General features: G+C 34.8%; 1 protein-coding gene and 1 long non-coding RNA gene across 5 annotated transcripts in view; one reads left to right on the forward strand and one right to left on the reverse strand.

Annotated features, from left to right (window-relative positions):
- The window catches only part of ZNF654 (zinc finger protein 654), a 92,965-nt gene that overhangs the window by 35,960 nt on the left and 40,104 nt on the right, over positions 1 to 16,901 (reverse strand). For all 3 annotated transcript variants that reach the window (XM_025449991.3, XM_035709307.2, XM_049104743.1), the window contains one exon: positions 1,642 to 1,723. In XM_025449991.3, coding sequence (XP_025305776.1) covers positions 1,642 to 1,723 — 82 coding nt within the window. The remainder of the gene's footprint in view (positions 1 to 1,641; positions 1,724 to 16,901) is intronic.
- LOC112661895 (uncharacterized) overlaps positions 326 to 16,901 on the forward strand; it is a 40,792-nt gene continuing 24,216 nt past the window's right edge. For both annotated transcript variants that reach the window (XR_003138075.3, XR_003138074.2), the window contains exons 1-2: positions 326 to 457; positions 7,041 to 7,318. This is a non-coding gene — a long non-coding RNA (uncharacterized LOC112661895). The remainder of the gene's footprint in view (positions 458 to 7,040; positions 7,319 to 16,901) is intronic.

Consider the following 16,901-nt stretch of genomic DNA (forward strand, 5'->3'; position numbering starts at 1 on the left):
ATCTCAGGGTCATGAGTTCAAGCCCCATACAGTGTGTAGATTACCAAAATAAATTAATAAATAAAATAAACAAAAAAAATTAAGCTCCATGAAAATAAGTATTTTTACTCTTTTGCTAAATATAAGGATGGATAAAGTAGAATGTTTAATATAAGTATTATTGATTCAAAGAGGAGTTTTTTTTTTTTTAGATAAGATGCATTTTTTTGTTTTTTTGTTTTTTACTATTTCTACAACTCTAAAATCAGAGTATGTTTTATAAGTAATGCTATCTTAGAATCCAAGTCAGCCTGGTAATGGTCACAATGTAGTTGTCATTCTGTATCCATGGAGATTCAAAGAGACAGCATGAAAACTTGCAGTAAGGTATATTGGTGATTCAGAATAAAATCCAAAAGACTAGCAGAGTACTTGTTTAATCTTAGGAAGCAAATGCTATGGGAGGAGTATATATCAGGTAATTGATGTAATTTAACAATACTTAAGCAGGAGTCAAAAGCTAGCTGGTTAAACAGAACCATAAAACCAGCTTAAGCTTTTAAAAGCCTAGTGCCAGTGGCTTTTAGTTCTTTCATCAATAATTTTAGGAACTGCTACCTCATCAATACTTTTGATGGCACTGAGACAAAATGGGGTAGAAAAACAATGACTGAGTGGAAAAACAAATCTAGAGTCAGATTCGAATGTGAAGAAGTTTTAGATATATCTTAGCCAGTTAAGTCTGCTTCTAATTTGCCTATTTCTATGTACGTACCAGAGTAAGCAATCATAAAAATCTATTTTAATACAGTCTAAAACCTCTCTTTCAGTAAGTATAAAAATTCTAGGTGAGAGAAAAGATTGCATACTTTTATGTTACTGTGCTGATCTCCTTCCTAAAGATTGACAGTAATACTCCTAGTTGACCATAATCTCTCCTATTAACACATAATAGGAATATAAAATGTCTGAACACTTCACCCCTAGAGGGAGCTCAAAGTACATCTTTCCTTATTCTACCTCAAAGAATAATGAGATAAAGACAAGGACACATTACTGAGCCACAGTTACTAGTTACTGTTTCTCAAGTAAATGGTAAAAAGATCAAATGTTCTTGGGTCTACAGATGAGGTCTTGGATCTTTTTCATTCTTTTGGATTTACTCTTTCCTTTTATATAGCACCTGCCAAAAAAAAAAAATAAAAAAATAAAAAAAAATAAATCACCTCCTATCTGGGGAAGACTATTGAGAAAATCAGGATATAGCCAAAGGGTCCAAGTGACAAGGAGACAGGCTACGCAGGAAGAGTCCTTTTATACTAGGGCTGAATTCTACACAGGCTTTGAAACCAAAGCCTGGAGCAATAAAAATGTGAGTATATGTGCCAGATGTGCTTAGAAATCTACAAGGGTGGTAGCAGTAGGCTCTGGTCTAGCAAATGTGGAATTAGAATCTTAATTTGAACTGCTTTTAGAAATACAGCTAGAAGTTAATTTTAAGAACCTTCTTTTTCCTCCTAGTAAAATATATGGGATCCTAAGCATTGCCATCTTACTAAGTATAAAAACTTAGAAGCAATAAATAACCAATATACCATTTTTAGGGGGAGAATAAGGCATGTGTTAAATGTAGACAAAATGTGAAGGAGTAAACTGTTTTACCTGGAATGATCCGAGAATATCCTTTAAGGGCTCTTCATAAAACTCATCTCTTCCAAAGAACAACAGCAACTCAAAGAAGCTCCTAGAAAGAATAAGTGAATAATAATTTCCACTGCTTCTTTAATTTTTTTTGCCCCAATTTGAAATATTTTCAAGACATAAAAGCTATGTAATATCAGGTATTTTGTTTCAAAATAGCCAGATTTGAATCATTATACTGATCATTTAAGATTTATGTTAGAGGACACCTGGGTGGCTCAGTGCATGATCCTGGTCCAGGGATCGAGTCCCATATGGGCTCCCTGTGAGAAGCCTTCTTCTCCCTCTGTCTATGTCTCTGCCCCTCTATCTCTAGGTCTCTCATGAATAAATAAAATCTTTAAAAATAGAAAAAAAGATTTATGTCAGGTTTTCGGTAAAGTTTTAATAGAAATGTCTTCAAAGAAAATACAAAGAAAGAAATATACTGAAGTTCTAGAACTATAGAATGAACAGTTATATTACTCATGCCTACCACTGTTCACACACAAGACAAAAAAAAAAAATGTAGTGATATACCAGGTGGCAAAAATGTTGCTACATATGTCAAGATGATTTAAAATGGGTCCATTTTAATGGATAAAATTAACACAAAAGTATAAGAAAGTTAGAGTCACTGTGAAACTCAGCCAACATTTATATTATAGCAATATCACCAATTAGGTATCTTATAAGTGACACAGGAGTTCTCAAACTCTAGGCTTACCTTGATTATCCCACTCATGACAGACTGCCCAAAATCTGTGGTTCTTCCTTCTTAAATAATTGTTTTTGGGGGATCCCTGGGTGGCGCAACGGTTTGGCGCCTGCCTTTGGCCCAGGGCGCGATCCTGGAGACCCGGGATCGAATCCCACATCGGGCTCCCGGTGCATGGGGCCTGCTTCTCCCTCTGCCTGTGTCTCTGCCTCTCTCTCTCTCTCTCTCTCTGTGACTATCATAAATAAATTTAAAAAAATTAAAAAAAAATAATAATTGTTTTTGGAAAATGTTGTTACTAAATACTTTATGTGTCTTTAATACTTCATAATTCATACAGGAAAAAAATGACTTATTTTCTAATCATGAGCATGAAAAACTATGAAAATTATTTAATATTACTTAGTAATCCAAAAGTAGGGCAAAATGACAAATACCTCAAAATCTTTAGCTTTTAATTTACTGACAAGGCACTCAACTAGGAATACCTAAAGTTGTATTTTTTAATCACCTTTTGCCTTTAATCCGTATTAATCTCTCTAAGAATAGTTTTTAGCATGCAAACATAGCTATGGGACTATAGAGCTTTAAAAAATCATATAAAAGTCCCAAGTGTGGGACACCTTGGCTCAGTGGTTGGGCACCCGCCTTCAGCTCAGGTCGTGATCCTGGGATCCAGGATAGAGTTCCACGTCCCATTTTGGGCTCCCTGCGAGGAGCCTGCTTCTCCCTCTGCCTGTGTCTCTGCCTCTCTCTCTCTCTCTGTCTGTCTGTGTCTCATGAATAAATAAATAAATCTTTAAAAAAAAGTCCCAAGTGTCACACAATAATTACAAAGACTCTTCTAAATATAATAACCATGCCTCATAAACATTTTATAAAAATTTCACTACTTAAAAATTTTAAATGTCAACAGACCAAAAAGCATAAATGTAGTCAAAGCAAATGATACACTGAGAAAGAATCTTTGTTGATTTCCTTCATGAAAAAGCTTTAACAGCTGATTTTTACTTTTTTTTATTTTTTACTTTTTGTTGTTTTTTTTTAAGTAGGAACCACACTGGGTGTGAATTTCAATGCCAGGTTTGAACTTAAGACCCTGAGATCAAGACCTGAGCTGAGATCACAAGTCAGACACACCCACTGAGCCATCCAGATGCCTCTGACAAGTAATTTTTAAAGAGTTAACAACCTGGCAAAACACTGGGAGAGGACTACTTCACAGTAAAGAAATACAAGTGAATTTTTTTCTCAAATATGAAAAGATGTTCTACTTTACTCAAATAAGTAAAATTTTATAAAGATGAAATACCTTTTCTATCATATTTACAAAAATGAAAATGTTGATTTATTCTAGGACGACTCTGATGTATAGAAATAGTCTCTGATATCTTGTTGGAGGGATGGTAAGAGGTACTTTCAAAGGGAAACACAGTTAATTGTTATCAGAAAATGTATGATGCTCCCACAATCATTTGACTTAGCAATTCCACTTATAGAACTAAAGCAGCCAGATACACACACATTAGCTCAAATAGGGATATCCATCCATAAATGATTTACAATAGCAAAAGAATAGAAACATACTAAATGTCTACCACAGGGGACTGGGAAAATGAATTACAATACACCCAAACAATGAAGTATAATGCAAATGTTAATGAGAATACATATACAAATATGTGTGTGTGTGTGTGTGTGTATTATATATACATATGTAACTAGATAAGGGGAAATTCCAAGATATACTGTTAAGAAAAGATGCAGAAATTCATTAATTACACTATCATTTGTGGGAAGGAAGGGAGGGGTAGAAGGCACATGAATACCAACTATCTAGAGGGATATGAGACAAACTGGTAAAAGCAGCTGACCACATAAGTAAAACAGAATTTGGGTGGCAGGAATATAAAGAATTGTTTTGCATTATTAACCTTTTTGCAATTATTTATTTTACTATCAGTGAATATGAAAAAAACCCCATCAGTGTACCTCTGCAATCTTCTCTATCCTTATTAACAAACCATTTATTCACATTTACTTCATTTTTAAGCTTCTAATAGACCCTTCCTATCTCCAGTCTTGCTATTCCACACTTAAAGTCCATGCTCAATATAGCTGCCATTTTATTGTTCTAAGATACAGAATGATTTGACTATTTAACAGACATTGCAAACTGCTGTCTGGATTGTACCATTTAAAGCAAAGATCTTCAGCTTTATTCAGTTGTTAATATTTAAAAACTGTGCTACTTCAGATTAAATCTAGATTTCTGTACACTCCTAAAAAACAAGAACCCCTATAATACAGAGATTGCATCTATGACAAAATAAGCTGAGCAACTACTGCCTGTAGACAAGAGTATCAACCTCCTTTCCAATGTGCCAGTCTCCATCTACCTCTACTAGCTGCTTACCTTATTTTTCACTATCATTCTCTTCCCAGTCTATGTAGGTATTTGAGATTGTTAATCTAAAGCAGGAAATACAAATTCCTTATCATGATATGAGAACTTTTATGTCTGAATCAAAACTATACTTCTACACAGAGCTTTTATCACATATTTCATGTTCTCCAATTACAGTAAACTTTTCCCCATTCCCTTAAGGCCTGTACTCTTAAGATACAGGATCTATTGCTTCCTTAAGACCTATTTATACAATTTCACCTAGGAATCTGGTTTAAAATGCCCTTCCTTCTCTCCAAATATATAGCTGATTCTGTCCTATCATATTATTATACTTTATATATATATCTCTAGTATAACATGTTGAAATTTGCACTAAGTAGAAGGGAGAGGGATTGCATCATTGTATTGAATGGATAGTATTGACTGATAGGGCAATTAATTGCATTGAAAGAAGGCTTTTAGTAGAAACGGAATGTGCTATGTAGTTATATTTAGATCTAAGTATGCAGATGAGCGTGACCTTGTACCAAATCCAATAAAATATGCAGAATTATATGTCTGAATTGTGGCGACATGAAAGGGGAGCCAACATTATAAAAGATCTGTGCATGACCCAATATCAGCTACCTCAGTAACAAGGCCCAACTCCACGATAATGTTATTAAAATGACAGAAAGTACATGCAAAGTAAGAGTAGACAAAGACAAAACAACATAATCTAGCTAGCTCTGCCTTAGGGCTTCAGGGAATTAAACAAGTATTTGTGTAGTACTGAAATCACTAGGGGAAAAATCTAGATTATATACAGAAGTAGAAACTTCAGGTTTCAAATCTGTTGTATTTCCTATTGACTAGCATAAAGGATCAACTAAACGTTTGGAAATCAAGTTATCTAGCCCTCATGGAAATAAACACTATATGGTGGAGGGTGAGTCCAGAATAGAACAAAGTAGAACCCCAAAATATATGTAGCAGTCTAAACAGGGATGGCAGACTACCATCCACAGGCTAAATCTGGCCCAATGACAGCCTCTTGAGTAATGCATGATAGTTAGCTATATTTACATTGTGAGAAAGAAAGAAAGAAAGAAAGAAAGAAAGAAAGAAAGAAAGAAAGAAAGAAAGAAAGGAAGGAAGGAAGGATAACCTGGAATAATATTACATGAAATTCAAATATCCTGTCAATAAATAAGGTATTATAAGAAAACCATACCCACCCATTTACATCTTGGCTATGGCTGCCTACACACACTACAGTGACAGAACTGAGTAGTGGCAACAGAGACCTTATGAGCTAAACCTGAAATATTTACTATCTGGCCCTTTACTCACCCTTGGTCAGGGGCACAGTATTTGAGTTTCAATCTGAGCTCTAGCACTTTCTTGATATGTAACCTTGGGCAAGTCGTTTACTATTTCTATGTCTCAGTTTATTTATTTATAAAATAGAAACAATAATAGTAACTATCTTTTGTAAAGCACTTAGAACAATCACTGGTAGAGTTATCGATGCTTGTAATAATATAATACTGTTAATTTTTATTAAACTTTATTAATTTAATAAAATTTTTATTAATTTTTATTAACTTTGCCATTAAAGTTCCTCCTTCAATAATCTAACAGGAAACACAAGATCTTCATAGATTTGTTCTCTGCTATGACAAAGTCAATTTTGTTGAAACACAATACACCAATTTTTCCTCACTTAAATTATGAAGATTTTTAAGATATCTGACTAAATTCATCAAAAGGTTTCTAAAAATTTAGTAGTGTCTGTTTATATCAGTTTTTAATTTTGAATATGTTTAATGTCTGTATAATAATGTATATTTAATATCACCAGTTTATATTCAAATCAATTTATAATTAACCTTAGTCCAAGTTATGACTTGAAGTTCATTTACATAAACTGAAGTAATTATTCAAAATAGAATTACTTAAACAAAATGATTTATATAAAAACATTACTTAGGACAAATACATGATAAATAGCATGCTTTTGAATTAAAAAAATTATACCATGTATAATCATACTTTACTTTCTTCAATCAGTACACTACTATGTGTTACACAAGTTTAAATAACTAGAGTATAGCCACAGTCCCCATTTATGAAACAGTATATTCCGTCAGGAGGCTGGGAAGTCAGACTTTTTTCTCATGGAAATGGAAATGAGGTACCAGACTTCCTTAAAATAAGACATACATAGTAGATTGTTTGGTAGTTATAACAAGAATTACTATTCTTTTTTAGGTCTCTGAAGCATAGAAGTAATTTTCATCCTGAAATACAAGAATGTGGATTTATGTATTTATCTACCATAGGAAAATTCCTCTGAATTATGATGCTTAACCTATCCAAAAGCAAGAAATCTACTTACTAATATAGAATAATACAATGTAGAGAGACAAAGAAATGGAAAACACAAGCAGGAACTGGAGACACATGGAATGGAATGTATATGTCTATGATATCTAATTATAGTTGCACAAAAAATAGAGACAAAGAGAAAGAGATGAGGTAAAAATAAGGTAAGACTTTTTCATAATTGATGAAAAATACCAACCTTCAGATCTAGGAAGCCCAGGAAATCCCCTAAGGATTGATAAAAATATGTCTACATTTAGCTAATCACAGTAAACTATAAGACATCAAATACAAAAACAATCTATAAACAACCACAGAAAAACAGAAACTGTTTTCAAATAGATAGGAAATTAAATTAGCAAGAAGGACCTCAGATAAAAATTAGTGGATATATAGGCTACAAATTTTTTTTTAAGATTTTATTTATTTATTCATGAGAGACACACACAGAGAGGCAGAGACACAGGCAGAGGGAGCCTGCTGTGGGACTCGATCCTGGAACCCCAGGATCATGCCCTGAGCCAAAGGCAGATGCTCAACCATTGAGCCACCCAGGTGCCCCTAGGCTACACATTTTGACACTATGAATAAATTTCATCGTGGCTTTAAAATACAGCAAAAATACATGACATAAATAGCATTTAAGTTGCAAGGAGAGACTTTAGCATTATTGTTCCAGTGTCCTTGGACTGGAGGAAGGTAAAGAACATATGAACATATATAGTATGTACTTGAGTAAGTTAAGCACCAAATTCTCCTTAAGTAATTTAAAAATTTACATACAATAAAAGTTCTTGCAAGTTTTTGTTTGTTTTTTAAGATTTTATTTATTTATTCATGACAGACACAGGAAGAGATAGGCAGAGACATAGGCAGAGGGAGAAGCAGGCTCCATACAGGAAGCCCGATGTGGGACTCCATCCTGGGACTCCAGGATCACACTCTGAGTCAAAGGCAGACACTCAACCGCTGAGCCACCCAGGCGTCCCAGTTCCCAAGGTTTTGTGTAGGTAGGCAAGTTGATTATCTAGAAGGTTGAATACCTAGAAAAACCATGAAACAGCAAGAGCAATGGAAAGGAGCTAGCCGACATTAAAACATTTTGTAAAGCCTCTATAACAGAACCAGCATTGTATTGGCAGATGAACAAATAACCTAATGAAATGAAAAATCCAAAAACAGACCAACTGAATGTGAAAAGTGCATACATGACAAAAGCAGCATCTCAAGTCAGTAAGGAAAAAGTTGACTTCTTCCTTATTAGATACTCAAATGTTCTAAGACAAAATTGGTTCACTCCAGCTTCCAAAAGAAAAAATTCAAAGTGGATCAAAAACTTAAATATAAAAAATTAAACATTATAAATATCAGATAAAAATCCTATATAACTTGGTTATAAAGAAATCATTTTTCTTTAAATCATTCTTAACTATGATTCAAGATTCAGGAGCAATAGAGGAATACTGACAAATTTTAATTGCATTTTAAAATGTCTAAAAATACAAATAACATAAGCAAAATCAAAAGATAAGTGAAAAAATAATGATTTGTAGAGATATGCAAAACGATGTTCAACTTGACTCACAATAAGAAAAACACAAATTATTGTAATTTTTAATGATTGTATTTATTTATTCATGAGAGACGCAGAAAGAGGCAGAGGCATGGGCAGAGGGAGAAGCAGGCTCCCTGCAGGGAGCCTGATGTGGGACTCCATCCTGGGACTCTGGATCACACCCCGAGCCAAAGGCAGATGCTCAACTGCAGAGCCACCCAGGCATCGAAAAATACAAATTAAAACTACACTGAAGAGCACCTAGGTGGTGCAGTTGGTTGAGCATCCAACTCTTGATCTTCGCTTAAGTCTTCATCTCAGGATCATGAGATTGAGCCCTGCAATGGGCTCTGCGCTCAACACAGAGTTTGCTTGAGATTCTCTCTCTCTCTCTCTCTCCCCCTGTCCCTCCCACTTGTGCTCTTTCTCTAAAAGAAATAAATATTTTTTAAAAAAATACACTAAAATGCCATTTCTCGTTCGATTAGCAAAAAGTAAAAAAATAAATAAAAAGTCTGATAACACAAAATTGGTGAGGCTGAATGTAAACAAGGCCTAATTTTGTGGATGTGAATGCAAAATGTTAAGAGCTGTTACAGAGGGAAACTTTGGACTACTCAACAAAATTATGTATCCATTCTTTGACACAGATTCTAGGAACCCACCCCAAAAACCTGCTGGCAAAAATTTAAAAATGCATGTAAATGAATATTAATCAGAGCACCACTTAAGTAGGAAAATAATGGAAACAATTCAAATACATATTATTAGAAGATATGACTGAATAAACTGGTATATCTCCACAATAGAATACTATGAGGTATAAACAGGGACTTGAACTAAATCTGTATCTCCAAGGATATAATATTAATTTTTTTTTAAAAAGGGTAAAGTGTGTCTGTTTACATAAAAAAAGGACATGGGTACGGTTATATACCTGTTAGTGGATCTTGTTTTTTACTATCCAACCAACCGAATTTTGTCTTTTTTTACAGGTTTTTTAGACCATTTACATGGAAAATCATTTTTGATGTGCTTGGATTAAAACCTCTTCTCTTAACAGTTATTTTCTATTTCTTCTGTCATGGTTCACTATTGCACTTGACCTCTTCTTCCACCTATTTTTGGACTGAGTAACTTCCAAATTTACTCAAATTGATCGATAATTCCATTTTATCTCCACTTAGCCTTAATATATCCAGATTTGTATTCAATGTTTTTAGTGGTTACCCTAGAATTTACAATATATCTTTAACAAATCCCAGCATGCCTTCAAATATTATACTTTAGGTATAATAATCTTTGTGCTATTCTTGTCATTTATTTTCATTTTAAATATGCTATAAACAATGCTTCATTATAATTCTTGCTTCTAAATGCTGAGGCATTTAGAAAATATGATCCATAGGCTGGCTACTAGTTTTTGTAAAAGTTTTTTTGAGACACAGCCATGTGGATTCATTTATGTCTATGGATACCTTAGTGCTACAAGAGCAGAGTTGAGTAGTTATAACACCCTATAGTCTACAGGTCTAAAAACACCTGGCCCTTTAAAACAGTATTTGCCAACTTCTGCTTTAGACAGTTTTACAGTGATTAAAAATAAAAATTCAATTTTATATTTTATCTTCAGTTTTTATCATTACAGGCTCTCTTCATTTCTTTGGGTAGATTTTCTATCTGACATCATATTTGTTATATCTTTTATAGTTCAGGTCTTCTGGGGATGAATAATTTCAGCTTCTGCTCCCCTAAAAACATCTTTAATTATCCTTCTTCATTGGAGAGTTTTTTTTTTCTTTCAGTACTTTAAAGATGTCACTTCATTGTGCTCATAGTTTGAGATGTCTGCTGTATTTCTTTAGTCTTCTAAATTAGCTTTTTTTACTCTGTGGCCTTCAAGATTTCTTCTGATTATCAGAGTTTGAATGTGATGCTTCTAGGTGATCTAGGTGGTACTGTAGTGTGTATATGTTTGAAATTATCCTGCTCATTCTCTGAGGTTCCTGGATCTATGGTTGGATGTCTTTCATTATAGTTGGAAAATTCACAGCTATCCCTTTATCAATATTTCTTTTTTCTTTTAAGATTTTATTTATTCATGAGACACACAGAGACATAGGCAGAAGGAGAAGCAGACTCCCTGCAGTGAGCCTGATGTAGGAGTTGATCCCAGGACCCCGGGATCATGACCTGGGCCAATGGCAGACCATCAACTGCCAAGCCACCCAGAATCCTATCGATATTTCTTCAGCTTCATTTTTCATCACCTTCTAGATTCTAGTAGGCATATATTACACAGTTTCATATTTTCCCAAAGTTCTTAAATGTTATTAGTTTTTCTTCTCTTTTTCTCTTTTACTTTTAGTCTGGGTAATCTCTATAGACTTATATTTAAGTTTATTCATTCTTAACTGTGTCAACTCTAAGATATGCCATCAAATAAACTGCGTTTATTTCTAGCATTTCCATTTGAATCTTTCTTAAAGTGTCCCAACTCTCTGCTAAAATCCCCAATATGTTTAAACCATGTTATCAACTTTTTCCCTAAAGCACTTATATCTGAATTTAGTTCTTCTAATTGATTTTCTCTTGATAGTGATTTTTCTTTCTTGCTCTTTTTTTATGTGTCTGTAATTTTTAGATAAAAGCTGGACTTCATGATATACAACAGAACAGACTGATGTTAATAGTATTTATGCCTGGGAATAGATCCCTTTTCTTCCATTACCCTTCATTATGGAAATTTAAGTAAATCTAGTCACGAATTAAGTAGGTTTGTGTTATGTTGTTGCTATCACGACCTCTACTGTATCACCAGCTTCAAATTCTTCTACTGCTTTATTTTTTAAGATTTTATTTGTTTATTTGACAGAGAGAAAAGGGGGGCAGAGAGTACAAGCAGCGGGGAACAGCAGAGAGAGAGGGAGAAGCAGGCTCCCTACTAAGCAGGCAGCCGTCTAGTCAGGGCTCAATCTCAGGACCCTGGGGTCATGACCTGAGCCAAAAGCAGACACTTACAGACACTTAACCTACACTTAACCGACGAAGCCCTCTTCTACTGTTATATTGTGGTTAGGGTGGAGGTTGGCTTGCCAGATAATATTTTAGGCGTGGGAGTCCATACAAGATCTCTGTCACATTTTTAACATCACTGTTTAAAAATGCAAAGACTGGGGCGCCTGGGTGGTGCAGTTGGTTGAAGGTCTGACTCTTGATTTTGGCTCAGGTTGTGATCTCACAGTCATGAGATCGAGCCCTGAGTTGGGCTTCATGGTCAGCAGGGAGTCTACTTGAGATTCTCTCTCTCCCCCTCAGCTCCTCCCTCCATGTACGCGCGCTCTCTCTCTCTCTCTAAAATAAAATAAATAAATCATTAAAAATACAAAGACTGGGCAGCCCCAGTGGCTTAGCAGTTTAGTGCCACCTTCAGCCCAGGGCGTGATCCTGGAGACCCAGGATCAAGTCCCACGTCGGCTCCCTGCATGGAGCCTGCTTCTCCCTCTGCCTCTCTCTCTCTCTCTTTGTGTGTCTCTAATAAAAAAAAATCTTAAAAAAAAAAAAAATACAAAGACTATTCTTAGCTTGGAAGCCATATTAAAAAGGGAAAGGGGGCATGGGCAGCATTTGACTCATGGGCCATAGTTTGCCAACTCCTAAAGTAAAGAATAACCATGTTATAAACATATAAAAGACTCAAAAAAAACTTTTATAGATCAAAAAATAGAATATTTGAGATGAAAAATATATTACATGGATTAATATCAAACCAGACACTGCAGAGGATAACATCAGTGAAAATAAGACAGGGTATTATTAAAATAAAACACACCAGGGGATCCCTGGGTGGAGCAGCGGTTTGGCGCCTGCCTTTGGCCCAGGGCGCGATCCTGGAGACCCGGGATCGAATCCCACATCGGGCTCCCGGTGCATGGAGCCTGCTTCTCCCTCTCCCTGTGTCTCTGCCTCTCTCTCTCTGTGTGTGACTATCATAAATAAATTTAAAAAATTAAAAAAAAAAAACACACCAAAGGAAAAGGAACTGATAAAAATGAACAGAACCATGAGTAAACTATGGGTCAACTGTCTATTCTCTTCAAGTATCATCCCTTTAGAAAACATAATGACACTTCCAAAATTATTTTTGAGGGTGCTTGGCTGGCTCAATGGGTATAGAGTACAATTCTTGATCTCAGGGTTGTGGTTCAAGCCCCACAGTTGGTATAAAGATTACTTAAAAATAAAAATCTTTTAATTTTTATAAAGAAATATCCCAAATTTGGTTAAAATTATAAATCCAGGGGTACTGGATGGCTCAGTTGGTTAAGCATCTGCCTTCAGCTCAGTCATGATCCTGGGATCCTGAGATCAAGCCCTGTATCAGGCTCCCTGCATAGTGGGGACTCTGTTTCTCCCTCTGCCTGCTGCTCCCTCTGTTTATATCTCTATCAAATAAATAAATAAAATCTTTTTTAAAAAATTATAAATCCAAAGATCCAAGAAGCTTAGGATCAAGAAAGATGAAGAAAACTACACAACGCAAATTACAATCAAATTTCTTAAAACCAGGAATAAACTTCAAAAGATACCGATAAGAAAATGAAGACAGGCCAGAGTGGAAGTATTTATTAATTGCTTATCTGATCCTGAATATATAAACAGAATATATAAAAAATCTTACAACTCAATAAGGTAAGTAATCCAACTGAAAAATGGTCAGAAGATTTAAATAGACATTTTCCCAAAGAAGATCTGCAATAGCAAATAAGTACACAAAAAGATGGTTGCCATCAACAGCCCTGAGGAAATGCAAATTAAAGCCAAAGTGAGATACCACCACACAACTACCAGAATGGCTATTTTAAAAAAGACAAAAAAAAGTGTTAGTAAAGATGTGTAAAAACCAAAACCTCCTTAGACGGCTGGTTAGAATTACAAAAGGTATAGTCACTTTGAACCTGGTTTGGAAGTTCTAATTTAAACAAATGTTAAACATAACTTATAACACCTAGCAATTCCATTCCTAGCTACTCAAGAGAAATAAAAACATCTGTCCACATAAGACTTGTACACAAATGTTCAAAAGCCAAAAACTGTGGAAACAATCCAAATATCCATCAATTGATGAATGCATAAACAAAATGTACTATATCCATACAATGGAATAATAGTCATCACAAAAAGGAATGAGCAAGTATGAACCTCAAAAATATTATCCTAAGGGAAAAAAATCACATATAAAAGCCTATATATTGTGTCATATTGTTTATATGAAATGTTTGGAAATAACAACTCTATTGAGATAGATCAGTAGCTGCCTTGGGCTGAGGAGGAACTGGGGATTGACTGCAAATGAGCATGAGGAGTTTTTTGGTGTGATGAAAATGTAAAACTGGATTGGGATAACAGCTACACATCTCTATAAATTTACTAAAAATTATCAAATTACACACCTAAGAAGCAAGAATTTAGTAATATGAAATTTATACCTCAGTAAATCTGTAAATGAGAAAAAAGATAACTAGAAATGAGTGAAGAATGGGGATGTACAGAGAAAACAAGATTGATGATATGTTGATAACTGTTGCGCTGATGATAGGTAGGGCAGTTCATTTTAATATTCCTTCTTACTTCTGAATAGGTTTGACAACTGTGATAATTAAAAAAATTTTAAATACAAGTATTGACAAATGTGTAGGGAAACAAGTACTCTTAGACTGCTGGCAGTATTATAAATTGGCTCAACCTCCATGGAAGAAATTTGATATTATCTATCAAAATGACAAGTGTCAAATTCAGTGATCTAGCAATTCTATGATATATCTGCAATAGACAAATATCCTTGTCCATATTCCAAGGGCCACTCATACATGGTCATTCATTAAAGTGTTATTGATAAAACAGTAATAGATTGGAACAAAAAGCAAATACCCTTTAATGGGGAACAGGTTAATTAAATTAAATTTCCATGTATCCATAGAGTGAAATGCTCTGCATCCATTTTAATGACTGCTGAAACTCTTTCTGTGTTGATGGGGAAAGATATTCAGGTAACAAAAGGAAGTACAAAAGTGTATGTACTACACGTGAAATTTTGCAAAATAGGGGAAAAGAAAATGAATTTTTTTCTTGTATATGTATAAAACATCTCCGGAAGGCAACCAAAAAATAACAATTACATTGATTTCCTGTAGAAATGTAAACACAAATTGCAGGATATCTTATTGTATACCCACTCTACTTATTGAATTTTGAACCATAAGCATGTATTACCTACCCAAAACTTAAAGAAGAAAAAGGTGATGAAGGAAATTCTTAAAAGTAGCTTCCCAAAAGGGCACATTATATACAAGAGCCACAAAAATAAGAATGAAGGTGGACTTTTCATGGGTGGGGGGGCAAATAAGAAAACAATGGATGGACATCTTTAAATACTAAGGGGAAAAAACTATCCTATTAACCTAGAATTCAATAATCAGTAAATATTTTTTAAAAGCAAATCTATCACTTTTATAGAAGCTAATTAATTGGCTTCCGGTTAGTTTTGGCAATGGTGGAAAATGAAAGACTGGAGAAAGCAAGCAGTGACAAGCCTTTTCCTTCTGCCCTTCTTCTGAGCCATTTTTAGCAGTAATTACAGCTCTTCTAAGATCCCCTCTCATGGTTCTTCCCCTCATTAACTATCTCTAATGTCTTTACCTTGTCCTTCCATTTCTATGGCTAACAGTAGCTTATCAGAATTGCTAAGTCTGGGTTCACCATCCTCTCCTCATCTATCCCTCAGATCTTCTAATAATATTTTAAATGGTTCCTAGGAATTAAATTCCTTCTACTGAATTATCTCATGTGATTTACATTTCCCTAACTAGATCTTGATTGAAATTACCTATATAGGGCAGCCCCGGTGGCTCAGTGGTTTAGGGCCGCCTTCAGCCCAGGACCTGATCCTGGAGACCAGGGATTGAGTCCCACGTCAGGCTCCCTGCATGGAGCCCATTTCTCCCTCTGCCTGTGTCTCTGCCTCTCTCTCTCTTTCTATGTCTCTCATGAATAAATAAATAAAATCTTTCTTAAAAAAATGAAATTACCTATATATCTTAATCAAAAAGAAAATAAAAAAGGAAACAAATATATGACAAACAAGAAATTATTTTCTATCCCTCTAGTTATAAAATTAAAATGGAAAATGTATTCAAAATATTGTGGTTTAAGTGGCACCTGGGTGGCTCAGTCAGTTAAGCATCTGACTCCTGATTTGAGTTCAGGTCATGATCTTAGGGTCCCAGGATAGAGTCCCACATTGGGCTCTCTGCTCAGTGATGAGACTGCTTCTTTCTCTCCCCTTCTGCCCCTCCTCCTATGTTCTATTTCTCTCTTTCTCGCACTCTTTCTCTCAAATAAATAAGTCTTAAAAAATTTATACATATCGTGAGAAATAGACTCTTAACTCTATGGTCAACTAATCTTCAAAAAAGCAGGAATGAAATATCCAATGGAAAAAAAAGTTTCTTCAACAAATGGTTCTGGGAAAATTGGACAGCCACATGCAGAAGAATGAAACTGGACCATTTTCTTACACTATACACAAAGATAAACTCAAAATGGATGAAAGATCTAAATATAAGACAGGAATTCATCATCATTCTAGTGGAGAACACTGGCAGCAACCTCTTTGACTTCAGCTGCAGCAACTTCTTGCTAGACATGTCTCCAAAGGCAAGGGAAACCAAAGCAAAAATGAACTACTGGGATTTCTCTCAAGATAAAAAGCCTTTATACAGCAAAACAAACAGTCGACAAAACCAAAAGACAGCCTATAGAATAGGAAAAGACATTTGCAAATGTCTTATCAGATAAAGGGCTAGTATCCAAAATCTTTAAAGATATCAAATTCAACATCCAAAGAACAAATAATTCAGTCAAGAAATGGGCAGAAGACATGACCAGACATTTCTCCAAAGAAGACATACACGTGGCCAACAGACACATGAAAAAAAGCACCAAGGAAATACAAATCAAAATCACAATAAGATACCACCTCACACCAGTCAGAAAATTAACATGTCAGGAAACAACAAATGTTGGCAAGAATGGGAATAAAGAGGAACCCTGTTACACCACTGGTGGGAATGCAAGCTAGTACACACTCTAGAAAACAGTATTGAGGTTCCTCAAAAAGTTAAAAATAGAAC

The sequence above is a fragment of the Canis lupus genome, chromosome 31 (assembly GCF_003254725.2).
Source record: "Canis lupus dingo isolate Sandy chromosome 31, ASM325472v2, whole genome shotgun sequence".
In the NCBI taxonomy this organism is placed as follows: Eukaryota; Metazoa; Chordata; class Mammalia; order Carnivora; family Canidae; genus Canis; species Canis lupus.